This window comes from Simochromis diagramma, unplaced genomic scaffold, assembly GCF_900408965.1.
Source record: "Simochromis diagramma unplaced genomic scaffold, fSimDia1.1 OVJJ01000603.1, whole genome shotgun sequence".
NCBI lineage: Eukaryota > Metazoa > Chordata > Actinopteri > Cichliformes > Cichlidae > Simochromis > Simochromis diagramma.
In genome coordinates, this window is record NW_024387414.1 from 4,020,819 (window position 1) to 4,043,840 (window position 23,022).

At 41.2% G+C, this 23,022-nt stretch overlaps 1 protein-coding gene across 1 annotated transcript in view; it reads right to left on the bottom strand.

Annotated features, from left to right (window-relative positions):
• Positions 1 to 2,751: 2,751 nt before the first annotated feature.
• mmp15b (matrix metallopeptidase 15b) overlaps positions 2,752 to 23,022 on the bottom strand; it is a 32,573-nt gene continuing 12,302 nt past the window's right edge. Inside the window, exons 5-10 of the mRNA XM_040012141.1 lie at positions 17,573 to 17,734; positions 17,249 to 17,445; positions 14,402 to 14,540; positions 11,161 to 11,311; positions 9,448 to 9,566; positions 2,752 to 8,329 (exon numbers count right to left, since the gene is read on the bottom strand). Coding sequence (XP_039868075.1) covers positions 7,821 to 8,329; positions 9,448 to 9,566; positions 11,161 to 11,311; positions 14,402 to 14,540; positions 17,249 to 17,445; positions 17,573 to 17,734 — 1,277 coding nt within the window. The 3' untranslated portion in view covers positions 2,752 to 7,820. The remainder of the gene's footprint in view (positions 8,330 to 9,447; positions 9,567 to 11,160; positions 11,312 to 14,401; positions 14,541 to 17,248; positions 17,446 to 17,572; positions 17,735 to 23,022) is intronic.

Consider the following 23,022-nt stretch of genomic DNA (forward strand, 5'->3'; position numbering starts at 1 on the left):
GCCGATGGGGATTTTTCGTTTTTATGGGCCTTTGTCTTTTTTTTCTTCTTCTTTTTTTTTTTCTAACAGCATAAACAACGAAAGGTGGTGGATTGGCCAGATGCTGGTCCATGTGTAAAATGTAAAAATAACTCAGTTGTTTGGTGGTGGATATGGCGGAGCTGCATGAGGGAAAGGGGAGGCAGGAGGAGCAGAGACCCGAGGTGGCTGCCAGTCCGAGTATCAGGTGAACTGAACTTCAGGTAAGAAGTTATGACCTGCAGTCTGTCTGGGTCAGATATAAACCAAGTTTAGGTGGAGTTTATTTTCGTTGTGCTGACTTTTTACTGGGTGCTATGATGTTACTGATAGTGAACTTGATTCATTAGGTTAGTTAGTAGAGTTGCCAACCGTCCGGTAAAAAAGGAATGTCCATACTCAGAGAAAATATTATGCGTTTTGTATTGAGCTGAAAAGGAACACAGTTTGTCCCGAACTGCAGGTAGAATGAAAAAGACACAAAGCTGGAGTTATTCTTTGTGTTTACGCTGCACAGCTGCCTCTTCTTCTCTCATTCTCTCCCCCTCTCTCTCCTGTTGCTACTTCAATCATGAAACTGATCAATGATCAGCTGATCGGCTTTTCTCTCTTGTTTGTTTATCGCCCACTTTGCGCCAGAAAGAGGAAACCAGCGGATGTCGCGCTAAACAACAGCAGCATGTTTAAACTTGGTCAGCTGTTGTTAGAATTTTTTTAATATTAATTTCTAGTATCAGCTGATGTTTGCTGGAGCCACAGCTGTAAAGCTGCTGGTCATGATATCGGTTTGGATATGTGATGAGAGGGAAACATGAAGATGAAACCAGGAGATGTCCTTACTGAATCATCAGAGCTGAACAGGTGAGGGAGAAACAGGTTTACCTTTTAGGTGACATGAATGAGTTGAAGGGAAGTTATGAACTGTTTCTGAGAGACAAATAACACCAGGATCCTTTTTTTATGTAGCTGACAGCTGGTAACTGTGCAGGGGCGGGTCTAGCAAAGTTTTGCCAGGGGGCCAGGTAGGGAAAAGGGGGGCACAAATAAATACTTTTCTTTCTTTTTCTCATTTAAAATGTCTAGCTTTTAATAAATAATTATCTGAATCTTAAAACCAAAGTTTTTATCTGATGTAAAATGTATAGAAATCATACATATACCAACAAGACTGTACATCACTGTCACAACAGCATTTGTTTTCATTAAAAGGCTTTATGGCTTTAATGGCCTGTATTTATATAGCGCTTTTCTAGTCCCTAAGGACCCCAAAGCGCTTCACACTACATTCAGTCATTCATCACACCCACAGCTACGTTGTAGCCACAGCTGCCCTGGGGCGCACTGACAGAGGCGAGGCTGCCGGACACTGGCGCCATCGGGCCCTCTGACCACCACCAGCAGGTAAACATGGGGTTAGTATCTTGCCCAAGGATATTTGGCATGCAGCCAGGAGGCAGCCTGGGATCGAACCACCGACCTTCTGATTAGTGGCTGACCTGCTCTGCCACCTGAGCTACAGCCACCCAATACCTGGTGGGCCGGTCTCTAGTCAAAATGCCCGGGCTGATCTTTTGTCCCGGTCCAGCCCTGTCTGAAGTACAAACCTCCCCTTTAAAAAACTCCCAACGGGCCATCAAATAGTCAATAAGTTATTGTACAGCTCGTTGTTTTGGCACACCTGCTAATTAAAGCAGTTACAAAGAAGTTAATCATCATTGAATGTACTGTTGATAGCAAAAGGTTGATAGCACATTTGATATAAAGTGGGAAACTATCCATACAGGTCAAAAATGTTCTTTGTAACAGGCCGTAAACTTGCTATTTGATACAGTTTAGTTGGGTGTTTTAGTCTGTGGGGACTGACTCAAGTCAAATGCCAGAAACTGCAGATTTTGACAGTTGGTTTTATTTTTCAGCTCTGGAAGTTGCCATTAGGTACAATGGCAGTCCTTTAGGGAGTACCGCTTCTGTGGCAAACTTTTGTAACCCTAAAGGTACAATAAGGTGCTTTATTTTCTGAGTGTAGCAAGAATTTGGGGCAATTACACCTGCATGAATGAGAGTAGGTGTCACTTTATTTAGTCTTGCAGACAACTTGCTTGCACAGAAATATCTCATTAAAGTTTGCTGTCAGGCTGCAGTTCTGCTGTTTGTGTTGTGGTGCTTTGAACAATGAAATTTCCTCTCTGTGTGATGACAACATTGCCTGTGCGGCTTCATAAGGCCTCTAAAAACTGCTTGCTAACTTCCTTCTTGCTCACATGGTTTCCTGGCAATCTGCCATGCCCCCCTCCCCTCTCTCATCCTCCCCTCCCTGGGTCCATAAGGCCGTTGTGCTGCCTGTCCCGTGTGAGACAGGAAGCAAGGCCCTATGGACAGTGACCTCACCGCAGGAAGAAAGTAGAGGGTGTGTGTACTGTATGCAGTTGTGCAGGATTGTAGGTTGTGCTGCTGCAGTCACTACACAAACAGAACAAAGACACAAATTTGTATATTTTCAGAGGAAAATTTTAATGTGTACATGTCCAGCATGGCTTGTTAACACACTCTACTAGAGGTGAACACACAACACAAATGTATAAAATCTTACATTTTCTAAAGAAAATAAAAACACAACCAAACCCCCCAAAATTAAAATAATTGGAATGTTATTAACAGAAACAAATCAAGTTTGGAGAGAAAAATATGCACAAATCAAATCAAAATAAGACAAATGATCAAAGACAAACAGAGGTTTTTTTTTTCCATCTAGTCCCACACAGGGTTGAAGGGTTTTTTTTTTCTGTTTGTTTTTTTTTTCTTTCTTTTTTTCAGAAAATCACTGAAACATTACTCCGGCAGTAATGAAAAGAGATGCTGTGAGATGCCATGGTTCATTATCGATGGTCAGCACAGAAGTGACTGAATCCTTCAAAATATACTCTTCTCTACAGTAGCTGCAGTTAGTGGATGGAAACAGTTTTCCTAAGTTACTCAACAGTTTCAGTGTCTGTTTGAAGCACGACGAGAGCTGATCCGCTGCAGACGGATGCTGAAAGTCATTTGTCAGGTGCTGTTTTTGTTTCATTCCCGAGCTGAGCGGTCGGGTTTGCCGAGTGGTGATTTCAGATGAGTGGTTTCAGAGTAGATGGGCTCAGAGAGCAAGCTGAGATGCACTCTGGGAAAAGAGAGAAGCATCTGGACAACCCACAATCCCCTTGGCTGGGGTCACTGTAAGCCACAAAGTTAACCCAAGACAAACTGAAACAGGAAAACAGTCTGTCAAGTCCAACAGATTTTGTTTTAATCTTTTTTAGTTCGTTATTTATTAATCTGTTTTTCCTCTTAGAGTTTGGGTTTTGCACAGGGCTGATGCAACGACTTTTTGAAGCTTGCAGTGATTAGGCAGTGCAGAGATACACTGTGACAGTGGGAAGCTGCAAGCTAAAAAGCACACTGTGTGGAGAGAGAAGACACGGCTACAATACAACCTGGCTTCAGACCGATTGTGGAGATTTTAACAGATGTTCATTAAAAAGAACAAAACATCAGGGTTGAATGAGAAATGCTTAACGTGCAGTCTTTACAGAAACACATCCTGAGAGAGATGAAAGCTCAGACTGAGATCAGCATATCCTAACCTTACCTAAAATTTGCATTAAGGGTATGCACTTCAAAATGAACTTCAGCTTTTGCAAGCTTTGAATCTGAATGTGACATCAACAAAAATCAAAGCAAATCGTGTTAAAAGTTGCTGAACAAGTAGGTGGATCTACCAGCAAGCTTAAAATAATGTGTTAGTGTGTATGTATTAGAGAGACAGAAAATAGGGGGAGGACAAAGAGAGTGAGAGAGAAGGCCATTGTTTTTATTACGATCCCCTCGGGCTTTGAGGGCTGGGCCGAGCGTAGAGAGACGTGGCGTGTGGGAGATTTACAGTCAGAACACAGGCCTAGCTTATAGAGAGGAAGGCTGATTAACTCAACACCTCTACATGCACACAAACAGGCATCAATCAGCCCTGACAGATCTCTTTCCTAACCTTTCAATACTTCTCTTCTGCTTGGTGTCCTGAGACAAATAAACTGTATTAAACCCGCCAGTGTTCCCTCACAGAAAATCGCTCAAACTGCTGAATCACCAAAACTGTTTCTGCGTGAGGCAAACTCAGGTGCACTGGACCTCTCTTTCAGACTTTTGAAGTGGTTACTTTAGCTTTGAAGTGGTTAACTCCCTGTGGGCTCTCTGTTTGGAGGTTATAGAGGAGAATAGGAGGCTTAATAAAGAAGAACTCCATAAACAACTGGGTGTCTAGCGCAATGAGTAGGCACTTTCTGAGCCTGTCCAGACGCTGGGCTGTCTGAACGCTCATTGATGTGCCTGAAGGACCAAATGGAAGAGCAGGACAGTAGAGGAGAGGGGGAGGGAGTGCTTTTAAAGCTGATTAGCTGCGTCCGCCAATCCCTCCTTCCCCACAAAAGCTTCATGATGAGGAGATGAGGGATGGACACGGGACACCGTTTCCTGGCAACTGCTATCGACCTGCCTCAGATCAATCTCCAGACTTCTGGTGACGGCTGAGTTTGCTCTTCCTTTTCCTCCTTTCAGTATGGGTATCCTGTTAACTTCAGGTCTGACTACTTAGGTGTCTCACTTTGCCCTATCTTCTCTTAGTGGGAGGCCTAGCAGAACAGCAGTATCAGGTTAGGCCAATGCACTTACACTTTTGTCCATGGACAGAGTGCTGGTGTCCAGTTTAGAAGTTTAATGTATTTCAGCCAAAAAATGACAAGAACTGCAAAAAGCTGGCACCAAACATTGTTTTGGATATGACAATGCTCTACAGAAAAATTCTCCCATGACTGTCTGCCATAATATCCGCAACACAGAAATGACCCCAACTACTATTCAAAATCTTTTAGAATATTTGATTCTTCACCTGTGGAAATGTGGGCTTTATTAAAAGGCACCGAGGCAGAAATGGCTTTGCACCTGCACTGACATGAGCACTGGATCCATGGAAAATAAGTAAGAATGCTGCCAATAAGGAGGCTCTAAAGCATGCATGTGCTTATACAAAACTACAAGTGAAACACTTTGACAAGCTTTCTTAAACGAGGCCTGTCACCTACTGTAAGCGAAAGTTTCCTCTTTGGCCAGCACTGCTGCTGAACTTGCAAGGGAATCTGGGTCACATGGGTTGTTGCCAACTCTCTTTCCCTCTTCTCTTTGTCTCCTCCTTCTTCCCACCCTTCCTTATTCCTGAGATCTAAACTTTGCAAGCTCAGGGAGCCGAGGTCAGGCGTGTTCCCTCAGTCCTCCTTCCCCCTTTCCTTTTCTCAGCTGCAAGAAATTCAGACTCTCGATACCCTCCCCATTTGTGTAACCTGAGCTGGGTGAGCTGAGCCAACCCCCCACCCCCCAGGTCAGAGTGGCAGCTTAGCTCTAAATGCTACCTCAGATAAACCTTCCTCCAATTTATGTCTGAAATCAAACCTCTAAACACTTTCACTCACACACTCATTTTATGCCCTATCTTCAGGCATAAACTCATCACGATGAGATAAATTGCTGCCATTAAGAAAAATGTTGACTTTAAAAGGTCACCACACCTGGTTTTAGCCTTTCATGACTCTTTATCAGCGTAGTCGCCGTTTTACACCAATTTTCCAGTGTGTGTCTGAATGCACTGACAAAGACTGAGAACTCCGTGTAATAAAGAGGCAATTTTCTGTGCATGCCTTCTTGAGAGATGAAACGAAAGCCGACTGTTTTGACTCAGTAAGGTCAAAGTTTAGTTTAGAGGTTAACGGCATTTGCGCACACCTGCTGTTATTTGATGAGGAGGATTAGTCTGTGTTCACATAAGCCCTCATGGCCTGAGCCCACCCTGGTGCTTACAGTAAGACTGCATATCATCCCAGAAGTCTCTTTAAAAAATACTAGCAGTAAAAGATGCATTATGTACTGCATGGTAGACGAGCTGCACTCCGTGAATGCTCTGTAACAGCCTTAGTTTCCCCCTTTTATGTCTCTCGCACACCCAGATGCTCTCCCTCCTGTGTTATTTCACAGTGAGCTGACTTTGTTCATTAACTATTAGTCCGTCTCCTTCACGGCACAAAGGACAGGTCTTATTTTTGACATAAAAGAGGATCTCTGAGAATTAGCCCCACAGTTGAGAACTAAAGGAAGAGGTCCCCTTTATAGTCTATTTATCCTTTCAGCCAGAGAGGTCTTTAACAAGACAAGCTTCCAAATAAGGGAAAGAAAGAAGGCAGACCTACTGTCCATCAGTGTGAACACAAGATATGGAAGGCATTAGTCATCTGACCTTAAAGGGTTAATTTATTTGCAGTGCCAGTGTTTCTATCTGTTATGTTGTATATTGTAATGTAATCATAAAAGTATACGGGCTGATATCAAAATGACTACATAATGGCCTGAAACCTCAGTGAGACAATCACAGAGAACGTGACAGTAACATAAAACACTGTGGAAGTTAATATTCTGTTTATCTTAAGGCAATCTTAATTTATGGACAGAAAACCAGTTGACCGCTCTCTCTGTTGATTATAGAATTATGTGACTGTGTTGCTAGTTAATTCTGTCTACTGGCATAAAAAACATGAGTGCGGTTGAAAAGCTTAAAAGCTTTTATAGCTGCCGGACTGGAAAACTAAATCTTTTCCGGAGACAAAAGTGGATATAGACATAGACAGAGCAACACTGGGTGTCTGCAGAGTGCATCGATTTGTTTGTCAATGAAGTTAAACAGCCAATTGTCAGTCTTAGGCTACTGTATCATATACCTAACAAAATGTCTTTTTTCACTACTTTGCATTGTCTAAATAAATAATATGTTCACCAGAAGGTTACAAGAAATTAAAAGTATGTAATAGCCGCACAGCTCTGGCTTTATTATCTTGTTTGTTTAAACCCTGTTTGACTGATATACATGTAACCTTCTCAGATCTCACAGTGAATACAGAGTTATTATTAACATAAATAGGAGAGACTGCAACAATAAGATTTAATGGTTTAAAAACAAACCTGCCCTCCTCTGACTAACAATCTGAACTCTGAATTAACCTTCAGACTTACAATCACACCCTAATCACCATCAACAAGAGTCAAAGAGAATAATATCTGAGCTCGTTGCAGGTCCCAAAAAACCTCTTCACAGATTCTCCTGCAGAGAAAAGGAAAGACAAGAAACACGGAGCTGATGAGAGGAAGGAAAGAACCCTTCTGGACCCCACTTGAAGCACTGTGGTCTGTCTACAAATCTTTTTAATGCTTTGAATTGAATTTCTTCCTTTTGTGGCAACTGAGATAGCATAAACTGATGTCAGGTTATTAGCGAGGAAAAAGCCCCTACGGAGATTAGGGGAAGGAGGAGGGCGGAGCAGAGATGTGAGAGAGAATAGACCGGCCTTCCTGCTTTAGAAGTAATAATAACAACAACAACAAAAAAGTCACATAAAATGAACCAAAACAAAAAGAACAAAACTATGTGCAAACTTCTCTCATATAAATAGACTACAGTCACTGCATTGTAGAGCACCATGGGAGACAGGAGGAGGTTAGAGAGGTGTGTGTGTGTGTGTGTTTGAGAATGTAAGACATAAGTTACGCTCGCGTCTAGTTTGTGTGTGTGTATCATTACAGTATTTGCATGGATCTACTACCACAGAGCTGCAGGAGCCACTGAGCACAGAGACTGGAGACAGATGGATCACTGGGAAGAGGGCTAGATTAGAGGAGGAGGGGGCATCTAAGGTTTAAATCAAGTTCAGCGTTCAAAGACCTAACATCAGGGGTCAGACCCAGTCCTGAAGTGAGCGTTTGCAGTGCACCAGCAGGCGTGGTGCCCCTTTGCTCTGCAGCGTGTTGATGATGGCATAGATCAGTCCCAGGATGCACAGCACCAGGACCAGTGGGATGGTTACCATCAGGATGCTCATGGTCCGCTCCTGGCTGTCGTCCACCTTCAGTACCACATCCACCTCATTGGTCTTCTCCTCACGTCCCTCGCGAGAGTCTTGATCTTTGTCACCGTCTGAGCCTTTGTCTTTGTCCGTTCCCCCGCGATCTGTTCCGTCCCGGTCTTTGCCCTTGTCGCCGTCACGTCCTGCGTCGGGGTTAAATGGCGGGCGGCTTACGTCTGGGTATTTGCGGCCCGAGTCTGTGTCCGTGTCTCTGTCGGGATCCAGGTCCACACTGCAGCCCATGAAATCTCTCAGGATGGATTTTGGATAGCCCGGTTCGCTTTTCATACGGTGGTTGTCAAACTTCCAGTACTTGGAACCCTTATAGAAGTAGGTGTATGCTGAAATATAAATGCAGAAAACATGAGCCCACAAAGAATGTTAAAGCATGACTAAAAGAATAATTAGAGTTTTTGAGAGATCTTTAAAGAGTTACCAGATAACTGACAGCTGTACAGGATTAAACAAGATATTTGTACATCTTAGAGAGAATAACAGTCTGTATTTGTTCCCCATTAGAGAGAAGTAGGTGGTTTCTCCATAATTTGAAGGTTTATACTGAGCTACGCTAACATGATCATTTAAAAAAAAATCTAAATTATATTGAGCGTCTTGGCAAAAAAAATAAGATTAATATATTTATCAAAAAGTCAAACTGTTGCTTTAATAACTTCAATATTTTACTATAAATTCTCTCTGTGTTCAGTTGAGGCAATTAAAATTACTCAAGTGGCTATTGTCAGTCCAATAATTGCTTATTTCTAACATATCTGCAAAGAAAAAGAACTCCCCACCCAGAATGTTCAATAAATCCAATCATAGCAAAGCTCAAAATCACCTTTTTTGGATTATTATAGTATTAAAATCAATAAAACTAACAAGCTGAGGGACTTCAATGAGGCAATCAGATGAAGAATCCCTGTTCGCACTCTCTTAATCAACAAAGAGGTGGAAGTACAAACTGTATGCTATAAAAGTATGCAGTTTTGGTCTAGTTTTCATCTATTATTTATGAATTGATGTTGCTTTTGAACACCATTCAACTGAAGAACAGCCACTAAAGACAGCACGTTTTATGAAATCAGTGATTTCATAAATTATCTCAACAAGAGTGTGCACAACAACTCTTAATAGAAGTCAGCTACCAAGTTAAACAAATAGTGAGCAAAAAATAATTCAAATAGACAAGAATAGAATTCAAAATAATTAAATTACATGAAACTCATAAACTATAAATTTGCGTCCCTAGAAGTCAAGACACTGAATCACTCCTCTCCAATAATGCACAGTAAAGCCAGAAGCATTTCACATGTCAGTTCAAAATCACACCCACACCCTCCCCCATCTCCTGATGACTGACCACACCCTGATTCTTTGTTTCAGGCATGTCTCAGTCTGCCACAGACCCTCTTCTCCCCTTTCCAAACACAAACACATACACAGAAACTACACCGCTCACCTCCATCATCGCTGAGGAAGGCCCCCTTGGGATTAGAGGGCACTGACGTTCCCCAGACACTGATTGACTTCGGGTAGCCTCTGTCAGCTGAGCGAGACTGCTCGTTGAAGCGCCAGTACCTGAAGACAGAAAGCGGGAGAAGGTTGATACTGTTTATCAACTGTCTAAACAAGAACAGAGCAGACGTCTTTCTCAGTACACTACATGCTGGGTCTGCACAGAGTGCATATCACAGTACTGCTTCCACAGAATACTTGTAGTTCTGTGAGTTAATATGCTGTGAGCGTTCTGTACACATAAACCTTCAGGTATAACGGTAATGGTATAACCTTCGTGGTAGTGAAAATAAAGTATGTTTGACATGAGCTTTTCTGCACAGTGGTACGGTTACGGGGTGTAGTTCAGTTAAAAATAGTTCCTACATCAATCAGCTCACAACAAGGTTTATGGATGGCTTCTGAGTAACTGAAACATGATTTCCAAAAGGAGTAGATTTTTATTCTATATAGAATAAAAACAGATGAGTGAAAAAAAGGCTGTTCTTACAGTTTTATTTCTGCTGGTATTTGGTCATAAAATCTAGGGAGTCAATGTCTGAAATCCATCTCACATCAGCCAGGATGAGAGTGTATTCACTACAATCATGATACTGATATCATGATAGTGACAGAGGAAAAGTCTGTGGACTGCCAAAATGAGTAAGATTCATCATTTATGGAGCATGACGGTCTGTACTAGCTGTCGTAGCAATTTAGCATCTAACTGGTGAGATATTCCAGTCTGGAACAAAGCTGGACCAATCAACAAATTGCTGTTGACCTTTGTAGCTGGGACGAGTGCAAGTTGATCACTAGGTTTTTCAAGACATTGCTGCCCTCAATAAAAACAGAATGCAATAATTTGCTCAGAAACACTAATTTTATTAACAACAGAACACAAAGTATCAAATTCTTAAATTGACACATTTCACTGTTTCATGAAAAAGCTAATTTGGAATTTGAGGACATTAATATATCTCGAAAAAGATGCAGCGAGAGCAACGAAGGGCTGGAAATGCAAGTAGGACTAAGAAGAAACAGGTGAAGCAACTAATTAGGCTAACGGACAACAGATTGGTAACATGACTGTTTACAAGGAGAGCCTCTAAAGGCATCGAAAGGCATCATTAGCACTGAAAGTTTTCTACAGGTTTTACAGAAACAAATGTTCCCACCAGATGCCCTTTTTTGTTTTTTAAGGGAAGAAATTCTATATTTCAAGAAGACAATGTTAAACTGCATACTGCATCTCTTACAAAGGGAGGTTTTGTAGTAGAAGTGTCTGGGTGTTGAACTGGGCTGCCTGCAGTCACCAGCTAAAAATGTTTGGCACATCATGAAACGAACAGTACAACACAGAAGGCCCAGGACTGTTGAGCAGCTCATATCCCACGTCACACAAGAGTGGGACGATAGTCCTCTCTGAAAATTTCAGCAAGTGGTCTCTGAGTCTGTAAACATCAGTTCCCACACATTTGTGGACTGTTGTTAAACAAAGGAGATGCTACACAGTGATAAACATGACCCTATTGTGTTTAACACTCCTTAGATTAAACATTTGATTTGTCAAGTGACCCTGCAAGAACTTGCCAAAAGCAACCAAACTACTGATATCCTTTTAATGCAATATACTCACAGTTCAGTGTCACTCAGACAGAGTATAGGGCTATATTACCTGTCTCCTTGAAAGAAGTAAGTGTAGCCGGATGGCTCCCACCAGATGGCTGTATCTATTCGGTCGTAGGGAATATCTATACCATAATCGACTAGCTCAAGTGGGTAGCCTGGTTCCAGGTTAGCCTCTCTGAAAAGCCAGAATCTGTTTCCTGAGGAGAGGAGAGAAATTTTATGTGATGCTTTCTGATGTATACATTGGAGCATTCCCCTATCCACTCTTACCCTCATATGGAAAATGTTACCACACACAATCACATTGTATATGACATATATATGGTTACCCACACATCATAAACCTTCGAGAATGCTCATGCACACATGTTTAATTTGCTAGCAATTACGGATAAGAACAGTCCCACAAACCAAACCAGCATTTACACACACTTGTAAATAATAAGAATGCAATAATGGATTATTGGCAAGCAATCAAAAAAAAACTCAGCAGAAGTGAGTACGACATCCCTGACTACAGAGTTTGGGTTTGGCCTGTAATTATGCACAAGGAGTGGCTTGTCTCATGTCAGGCTAAAGCACATTTTGTTGCTGAAGGGAACGTTTTATTGTTTCTCACAGTATCTGACAGGAGGACTGTGTTTCACCATTACATCTCCTTTTGGCTTCATTCTGCCTTTCCCTCACCCGCCCATCCATCCACCCACTTCTGGCCCCTTGCTCCTCATTTAAAAAGAAAGCTCTACACTCAGCATCTGGATAGAACAAGAGGTTGACGCAATGCTTCCCAGGGTTCCTGCGGTGCACAACCCTCGTGTAAAATCCCATGACTTACTCCACAGCTTTTCAAGGCAATGCCAGAGCACTTCAGTGACATAAAAATCCGATCCCTTTTTTTCCCCTGGAAATCTTTTTCTACAGGGATGAACAATGTTGTTTCTATTACAGCTGGCCTTGTTTTGGACCGGAGCAGCAGGGAAACCTCTGGGTAACACAACAGCTGTGCAACTGGCTTACAGTAAAGATTTACTTTACCGCACTACAGTAAATCAGTACAATACAAACATCAATTCATCCATGTATTACTGTATTTCAGAGAATGCACAGATGCAGGATATTTGTACAACAGCAGGATATCGTAAGACTTTGTGTTTTGGCTTCAGCGATGAGCTCGAATGTAGAAATTGGGCAGTGATGAAAAAATATACCCAGGAGCCTTACAGGTTGATTGAAGGGCTGGTGGAGCGGTAGAAACAGCAATTTTTCTGCATGAGTGGAGATCTCTAGACTGTGTGTCAGGGTTTCTTTACTGTCTCCATTGTGCTTTAGTTTGATTTGTCAGGTTGGCTGGCTTTTCTGTGCTTCTAGTTTCTAGTTTGGATATAAAATAATAAACAAAAAACAGTTCAGTTTATTGCTAATGTAAAAACATGTACAGTGTTAATATTTGGTGTCTGAATTAAAACAGTTGCCATAACTATTACTCAAAACCACATTTCAGATCCCAAAGTCACCAAAGGAAGAAAATCCTTTTGGGCCATTATTTGTAGCTACAACAGTCGAGACTACTATAATCCAGAGTTTATAACAAAACATGTCTTAGCTGGAGCCACAAAATTCATCAGCATTGACACACAATTTAAGTGAAACCTGTTTTAGTATTTCAATTCAAAGTAGTAGCACATAATATTGCTCATTAATCACAAAGATATGTCACTGAGTCAAAGTATCATGAAAACTTAGGATTGAGTTGAGGTGGGTTGAGAAGTGGCTTGCAGATGCACCATAAAGAGCGCAGGCGATATGAGGTTTGGAACTTGGAGGTGTTGAACGGTATCAGCTGATGTGGGCTTGTCTTAAGATCAGCTGGTTGGGCCTGAAGCTGTGCTTGTTTCTTGGCCCATGATTGAAAACTCTATTTCACAAGTCGGCAAGAACTTGTGCACAACAGTGATGAGTGATTGCTTTAGTCACCACCAGAGAAAGTAAATGTATTGACTGATGCGATGGGTTTAAATACAGGTGTTCATAATAGGCATCCTATTGTTGTGCTTGTCCCCTTTAATCTTATACTCTGCCAGTTTCCTTTCTTCCCTCCCTCTTTCCTCTTCCTTTGTCTCACTCTTCCTTCGCTTAATGGCTTCTCGCCAAATGTCATGCAGAGTCTTGCCGATGACATCATTCTCCTCATTATCAACAGCTGCCTGAAAGCCCGAAGCACCCAGAATCAAGCAGCCGAGTTCTTCTTTTTTCATTCAACTTTATTCGCTGTTGTAAAAGACAAGCTGCTCTCAGAGTCTGTGCCAAAATAATGAGCTGTTCTAAAAAAGATTAATACTCAGCATGGTGAACACATTATGTACTGTTGCTTTCTTAAGGAAGTGGGACTAAGGATATCTTCAACATTATCTGTAGAAGATAGAAAAAGCTGCAGTCAGTTTTACTGCTCATATAATGGATTGAAACTGCACTCGGGTTGTAAAAAAGAAACCAGATGTGAGGGGTTTTTTTGTTTTCTATGCACGAGAATGCACATGTTTATGTGAGATATATTTATGGTCCATATGTCCAGAAAAAGTAAATACCTGATCTATAAAGGTGAAACAAATAGAATATTTCAACTCTTAAAAAATCTGACATTAGCAAGACAGACTGATTTATGATAACACCTGGACCTACACACTAGATACAGATGTGTTTATCTCACATCGCTTATCTCTTTATCTAACTTTTATCTTTTTATTTTTTAAACTGCATAACCTGGAATTACTTTCTCAAGCCTGGATGCCTTTGTCATAAATGCCCAATGCATGAATTCTTTTATTATGAATTTTGACCTTAACCTTTGACCTCTACAATCTGATCAGTTCAGCCTTGAGTCTAAGTGAATGGTTGTGCCAAATTAAATAAATAAATAAATTCCTCCAGTCATTCATTAGCACATTCGTGATTGGGATGGATGTGCGGTCAAAGGGACCCTGATCTTTGACCTCTTTTTACCAAAATCGAATCAGTCATCTCCGCTGTTTCCACTGATTGTTGGAGGCTGAAAACTGCAGGCTTACATCCACTAATATGCATTTTTCTTTACAGTTACTAAGCAATAAACTGAATTAATCAGATTTGACTTCTCATATTTGCTATCAAGGTGACATAAATCCTTTACAAAAAGAGAATACATGTAAGAATAGTAACAGCATGAGTGTGCAAGACAAGTCGTCATAGTCATCATTTACAGAATAGGAAGCATGCATCCATCGGTATGTGCACCAGTATTATCTGCTTACCTTTAAAGAAGACGAACCTGCCATCATGTCTCTCATATGCAGCATCAATGTCGCCAGGGAGACCCCTCCAAAAGTGACCGATTGGCATGGGGTAGTTATCCAGAACCCTGTTCCTACGCACACGCCAGAACCAGCGGCCCTGAGGGGACACAGTACGAAAGTTTGGCTTAGTTTCTTATCTTTTCAGTTAGTTTTAAGAACTCGCTCCTAGCTGAGACTCAAGGAAATACAACGACTGCGAAGTAAATCGATGACAGGAGTGCAGGAGGGGAAGAGCTTCATATCACATCCTTAGCTTTAAAAACAATTCTATTCAGAGAACATGCAAAAAGACGCAATAAGAAATATTTTCTCAAGTCATCCATGCAGTCACCCCAGCTGAGGTCACATACACTGTTGCTTTTTTGTCCTCTATGCCAAGCAAACTGAGCTCTGCAGGATAATTAGACCAGAATGTACAATAAACTAACAATAGCAGAACACTAGCAGGCTAATAATAGTCAGTCTCTGCTCTGCTGGTTTTATCATGTTCCCTCACTGCAGTCTCTCTGTTGATCAGTCTGCCATGAGATGCACTTTAATAAAGAACTGTGGTGTTTGTTCGTCACGTCAGTGACACAAAACAAAGAAAAAGAAAATGCATATTTTTACCCTTCATGACACTTTGGTTAGTGAACACTCATATCTACTGCAAACAAGCAGCAGACAGAGTTTAACCAGCAGCCCCTCGACTCATTCATAACTGGTGAGTCAGTAGCCCTGCTTGTCCTGGATGCTATAACAGTAAAATGCTGGGTGCTGCTTCTTTCTGGCAAGCACTGCTAGTTTTGTCCTTCATGCAGGACACACTCGCAGACAGCACGGCGCGGCACAGAACAGAACACACTGGAGATGTGTTGGTGAGTGAGACAGAACAGGGCTGAATCCAACTGGATGCTCAACCGTTTGTCTGGTCGGACAGCTCCTTTCCTACCGAATTAACCATATTAGAGCAGATCTCAGTGTGGGAGTTTCATTACTGAGAACTGCTCAGTGTGCTGGCTCTCTTTATGTCGAGACCTTCTGCTGTGAAGTGGACAAAAGAAAGAAACTTTTCCTGAAGAATGACAGCACCTTTTTTCCTTTAATGAACAGGACTCCATAGAGAAAAGAGTGGAACTGGTGTGCTCCGAATTACTCCTACTCATTCAGGGAGCAATTTTGTCTGTGCAGAATAATAGCAGAGAAAACCAATGTCATATAATTGATTTGAATTTGGACGAAAGCTGACCGACAGACAAATGTTTCCACGCATAAAGCCACACTGTCCTCGGCTAAAAATGAAGAAATAAAGACGACTGTATTATAATATTACAACCTTGCAATTAACTTTCAGGCCAAGCTGGGGAGGAGTGATAGAGAGAAATTTGAATAAATGATAATTACAGCTCAAAATCAACAAACCTTGATATAACCACATGAATAAATCTAACCATGAATATATATTTATTGCTTTTTGTCTGCATTTGCTCTGATCAGGTAATTTCTATTTTTGAAGCTCATTAAGAACTGGTTAATTTTGGACAATGAATAATAATGTCTCATGACGTTAATGAAACCCATGAAGACAGACATTAACGTCTGCGATGAAACCCAAGAGTACAAATATAACTGCTTGACCATGTGTAGCATATGTCCAGGCAGTCAGATTTCAGAGTGTGTAATGACTGGTCAGTGTCGCACACACTTAAGAGTCCAAGACAGGAGCTATTCATAGACTGATCTGAGTACTTGGGGAGGGAGGGGGGGTGCAGTGGTCTGCTGTGTGGACTACAAAGCAAATGAAAGATCCCACAAGCAAGAAATATTCATATCTGTGTGTTTTTTCAGCTCTGCAAACACCCCAGATCAAGTTTGCTATCTACAGCTGCTGTGAGCCCTAATGCTTCAGTTCAATGTCAGACGTCAAAACAGCAGAGCAACATTTCTGGAGGTGAAACTGAGGCTTCTTTAAAGTAAAGCCTGCATGTCCCCTGCCCCACTCAGTATAATATCTGCAGCTCTCTTCACTAGTCAATGCTATCAACACTGGACACCTTTTCTGGCCTCTCCCATGGAAACACGTAATTACTTATCTTTGCAGAGCTGCACTATGTATAAACCAACGCCAGAAAAAAGAAGATCTGAAATGGATGGGATGAAATGGAGCCCTACTTGCTGCTGAAAGTTCAATAAATTCAATAAATTCAATTGAACACACAGCACCTGCACAGTGAAAAAGTACTGGAAAAGCTGATGAAATAATATCAAAATACCCATATAATAAATAATGAGAGAGGAGCTGCAGCCAATAACACGATCAGTTTAAATACTAGCATCTACAAGACAAATCTCATAAAGGTTAAGACTCAGTTAATATCTAACTGCTGCCGCAGCTAATGTTTTGTGTGGGCCCAGAGGCTCTTTAAACACCTGACCAACCCTCAAACCCTTTTAACTGTTCTCAGTCTCATAAAAGAACACCAGCTCCGTGGGTTTACAATCCACAAGCACCTGATTGAAAACAGACCCCTTGTTGGCTGCGTACACGCCATTTGTCGTAACTCGTTTCTCAGGAAAATAATAACTAATATATTGAAACGGTGGAGTTGTCATGAAAGCTCCTTTCCTGGAAGATGACTTAATTTCCAAGGAAGGTCATACTTGGAAATAAACTCATGGTGGCAGAACTTTTCCATGTATTGCTTAATGAAGCACCCTGAAGCAGCTGCTATGATTTGGCATTATATGCATAAAATTGAATTTAATTGAATTTAATGTTCACAACTTTACAAAGACTCTCAATTTCTTAATCCGCAAACCATTTACCTTGAAGACAAACATCTCTCCTCGGAGCATAGCAACAGTGTCAAAGTTCCCCTCACAGATATTGGGTCCATAATGATCTGGCCTTTCGGTGGTCCTGGGCCTATCAGGTTGCCGAGGAGGTGTTTGAGGTGGTCTGGGCTCTGGGCGACGTGGTGCCACTGTAGGCAAGGCCTGGGTGGGACTGCTGTCAGGAGGACCTTCAGGAAGTCACAGACACAATACTTTAAACTGAGTGGATAACTGGTTACAATTTAATATCAAGAATAAGATTTCATGTCTGCATCATTTAAAAGATACGTGTGAGGATGAAAAATAAACTCCTACCATAGATCTGTTGTATCCCCCGCCGGTCATCCTCTGGCAACTGGAAGTTCTCCGTTTCCATCCACTGGTAGAAGGGAGCCATGATGGCTAGAGGATTGTTGGAATGCTCTAAGCCCAGGGCGTGTCCCAGCTCGTGGACTGCTACCAGGAAGAGGTCATTACCTGTATGAATGAGAGATAAGTTAGAATAAAAGAGGAGAGAGGCAAACAAATAAAGGGCTCACAAAAGCTAACCGAGTTCAAGTTGCACTGCAGTACAAAATGCAAGATGGAAACCCCCAACAAAGTAAACCACACCCAGTGCTTGTTTAGTGGGTTCAATCCAGTCTTAAAGTTTCCACAATCTCTGTCCCTCAACATAGAGAGATTTTTATAGGCAGAGGATTTAACAAATTGGTAACATCAGACACAATAGCCTTTAAGATAGAGATTTTCCTGTTGTGAAGATTTTATTTCTTGTCATGAAGAACAAAGATGTCTGGATCTTTAGTTTCTTGGATTATGTGGATGTATCAAGATTCTCAAATTCACAGAACGCTCAGTTTTCTTGGGGCGTAGGTGTTGTAGAGTTCAGTCATTGTTAGAGTCCTGAAAATGTTGTTATCAAAGTGTAAACACAACACTCTTTACAGAGTTCTGTGTCGTAAACTCAGCTTGTCTCCACAGTCACTACACTTCAGTGCACCAGCTGTGCACACATCTTCACATCCTCCAGGCAGAATGTGTAGTTTCCACAGCATTCGCAAGCACATCTGCAACTAGGGCTGGGTGATATGGTCTAAAAGCCATATCGCGGTATAATTTGAAGCATGTGGGGTAACGATATATATCGCGATATATTCTGTTCTTCTGTATAACGTATTTTCCACATTATAAGGGGCACTTAAAATCCTTTAATGTGCCTTATCTATGAATTCTGGTTGTGCTTACTAACCTTGAACCGATTTCATGTGGTATACAGCGCACAGAAATCTGGCAAAAATGTTTTAGTACGACTTTGGTAAGCTACGAAGCCGCACCACTTGTTGGATTGTCGGAGCATTACGGCTGCCGTAATCAGGAGCCCTGCGGAGTAATTTGGGTCCAAAACTCCGTCTGCTTCAGGTCCCAAAGTCAAACGAACACTGCAGCATCACTGAGAGTTAAAAACTAAAGCTAAATTCTTTCATCTTTAATAAAATGATCAGCATTGCTGCTTTACCAGGTGTAACAATTAAGTTTAACATCCAGGCATTCATGAAAACAGAATTTATTAAATCCAGTTAGAAGTTAGCAGGAAGCAGGTTTCCACCTAAACATGATATGCCATGTTCTGACTGAGAGATTTCTAAAAAACATTAAAACATACATCTGCTATCACTTCCAACATAAATGAAGACAGAAAACTAAACAGCAGTGACTTTTGTAGGGTTACTGAAGTTGGACTAGCTGGTATATAATTGTGTCCTACGTGATCGCTAGCGACACAGCTATGTTAGCATAATATTAGCATAATATAAACGGTGAAGCTGGAGGATGAACGCTAACGTTTTTCCACTCGATAAAAGTGCTCCTTCTCTTTGTTATTACTGTCGCCCGGCATAATTTGCAGATGATATTGCTTGTAGCCGCTGCCATGCTTTCAACTAAAACAGGCGCAGCTTGATGACACCATCAACATGTGCTATCGCAGCAGAGGGGTATAGTCAAAATCTCTACCGTTCGCCAGATTTGTATCGTTTCTACCATATACCGTTCATACCGCCCACCCTTATCTGCAACCAAGTGTAATTTTCAACTTGCAGCAAGTTCTATTAACATTGACCCTCAAACATGCAGTCGATCTTTCGAGTAATCCATCCAACTGCAACCCAAGATGGTGGAATTGGAGTTTGTTCGACCACAGGAGACCATAAGAGAATCAAGGAAGCTGAGAGACATCAAGGGCCACAACATTGTGACCTGACCAGCAAGCCCACAGCAAAACACGAGAAAGGAAGTACTGTGGTAGGTGATTAACAACTTTCAAACTAAGAGCAAGGGGACTGTCTGGTGGTAAACTGATCATTGTCTTTGACAGATGAAAAATCCCAAATAAATCACAAAATATTAAACAATACATAAAAACTGTTGGTTTACAGACATACAGGGATGATCAAAGTTCATGAAAAAACTGGGGATGTATAACTTTGTACAGAATGATGGAAAATTCAACATGCATTCTTGAGCATCTTACACATACATGACAGCAGAACAACGTATAACAAGTCTACGTATCTGTAACATATCAGATAAAACGAATCTGTTCATTCTTTTCTATTTATCACACAAAAATCTCCTTAGATATAAAACATTAATCACACACAGGCATGCTAATGACTGCTGATATGAATCTGTATGCATTTCTGTCCCGTTTAACCCACCAAGACATCCTGTTATCCACTGCCACTGCAATAATATCACTCTGTGCAGCTGTGACGTAGTGACCACTGCAGACCAACATCCTCTCAGAACAAAAGACTACTTTGAGATTTTTTTTTAAAGAAAAATAGAGAGAAACCAGGTTTACATTTTTCATGTCATATTCTATAAGTTCATCTCTAAAGCGAAGCCAGCACACAGCTGGGTACTTCCCTTCCAGTCAATACCTCTTTGTTGCTTTTCATCCTAGGCTCCGGCCTGAGCGACCTTTGAACTTCCTACCCATTTTGTTCACCCTATAATTGGCCATACAGATTGGTCAGATTGGTGCCAGTGACATCATGCTGTTGGGTGTACTGGTGATGTCACTGCTGTACGTGGAACAGAAGGGGGGGGGGTGCTGTAGATTCCTTATTTTGTGCATCTCCTCATTTCCTCTTTGAAACACACACAGGATGCACACAGTACATCTTGTAATTCCAGAGTCACATGAATGTCCTCACGGCATGCTAAGCGCCAGCTAACACTCGAGGGGAGAAAATAGAAGAGGGTAAGACAGAGTGGTAGAGATAGCTCAGGATGAATGAAGAGAGATAAAGAGCCCTTTGTGAGGTAACTGTGACTACCAGTTTGACAGAGAAAAGCAAGATTGCACTTCAAACGCTTTAGCCTGGTTAGGTTCAGCCGGTTCCTCTACTGCTAATTCACACACATACATTTGACCTATTTCAACTCCCTAAAGCTTTGTTCCCTTGTTTATCATGCCTCACACCTCATTCATCCGCCACAGGGAGACTATCAGTGTAAAAAAGGGCAGACTAAAGCACCACCTAGACAACCAAAATCCACTACCCAAGTTTGCTCTGCCTTTTGCCAGAAACTTACTCATCATCATCAGTCTCATCTGACCACAAAAGCTTCTGACCTTTTCCCGTTACCAGCTTACCACATTTTATCTGAGCGAAAGGTGTTTGAGTTTTGTGGATAACGTGTAAAAGCTGTTTTTGTTTTCCCTGCCAGAAAGCCTGATTAATCACACTGTGCGTCACAAGGTTCACACCAAAACTCTTTAGCCTAGTAAAAGAGCTCTTTCTGAAGCTGAGGTGAAGGAAAGGGAAAGAAAACACCATGATGAGTGGATCAAATGCATTTGTGCTTTTATCGTCAGCTGCTGTCTTTAATTTTTTATGCCGGACTATTGATTGCTAAGCTGTGTTTGTCTGATACAACTCAAAAAGAGGTCAGAGGTGAGAGCTCATTTTGTTCTGAGGACCCTTCAGCAAAGCATATGCTGACTAAGGCTTTAACGTCACTCTTCAAGTCTCGTTTTTTCTTTCAGCACATCTGCTGCTCTAAGAATAATCTTCTTTCTGCACGTTAGACAAATAACCCCTGTTATGTTGACTAAAAGTCTTCATCAACATCATTTCTTTGTGTTCATTTGAACTCTTCCTAAAATAGGACCAGACGAACTGATTTATTATTTCAGCCTTTTTTCAGTCCACTGACTTTAGTTACTACTAACAGCTAATCCACATATTTTTTGACCATTTTTTTTGAAAAAAAGTTGAAACTATTATGCCTCAATTATTTTCTTATGCAAAAAAATTCAATTGGTTTATCCATACAGCTATCCATTCAATTGTTAGAAATCTGTATTTGTAATTGTATTTCTAATTTTAACCTGTTATTATTTATCCATTATAGTTACAATTAAAATTATACAATTTTGACTGCTAACCATCCAACATGAACTTCAATTGAAAGTGGAAGAAAATGGGTGGACTACATATATGATATTTAAAGGTTTAAAAAACTGAGAAAGAAAATTGTTGCTGTTAAAAATAAATACTTGTGACTTTCAATTGTCACTCCATCAGGCACATACTAGACCAGGGGTGGGGAACTCCAGGCCTCAAGGGCTGGTGTCTTGCGAGTTTTAGATCTCACCCTGGGTCAACACACCTAAATCAAATGATCAGTTCATTGCCAGGCCTCTGGAGATCTTTTAGACATGTTGAGGAGGTAATTTACCCTTTAAATCAGCTATGCTGGATCAAGGACACATCTAAAACCTGCAGGACACTGGCCCTTGAGGCCTGAAGTTCCACCACCCCTGTACTAGACCAATCTGCATGACCTCTGTCCTCTGAAAGAAAATAACAAAGAAAAACTTGCATGTCACATAAAAGGCTACATTTTTGACAAGACTGACTACTTAGACGCGGCAACTAAAGTGAAGACCACAATGAAATTTAGCGGCACTTTGCTTTCAAGCGGTGTAAGTAGCATGGTGCAGCAAAAGGGCCAGTCTCCACATCTCCCAAGTGGAACACACTCCCACTTAGAGTGGCATTCCATCCATCCCTGTGATCCTGCAACACATCCCACACACAACTGATCACACAGATACAGGCTTGTACATGCACACACACACAATACTTAGCTGTGTGTGTCAGCTGGATATGCAGATAACAGACAGGCCAAAAAAGGCTTTTGTTGAAAAGTAAAGTCCCCATTTAATCAGCAACAGCATTTTTGTCATTCTTCACTTCTGCATATAACTAGCTTAGTGCTTGTCACTGTTGTTAAGGTTTTTAACTGGTCAACATGGGCTCATCCTACTAAAGGATGCCTGAGGGCGTAAATATGAGCATAAAATATTTGACTTACTTTGATATGATCCGTCTAATAATTTGTCTTTAAAGCCAATAACTGCTAGAAGCAGCATCTACACCCAGACCAAGCTAGAAACGAAGCTTCTTCTCTCATTAACCCAGAATTATTACATTATGGTGACTTATAGAATCGTTTTTCCTCCGGACATAACGCCTGTTTAAGTCGGTCCTTAGTGAATCCTCTAATGGGATCACTTCTTGATACAGTATTATTTTCAAAATCACATAAAAATGGGCAGCACCATCCTGATCTGTTCTGCATCTGTTGTGATCATTCAGTATACAAATAACTAAGACAGAATGGGTAAATATACTTTGTAGCTTTTTAGGGTGAGTAATAATTTATTTTAAAGTTTGGCAGGTCACCTCAGG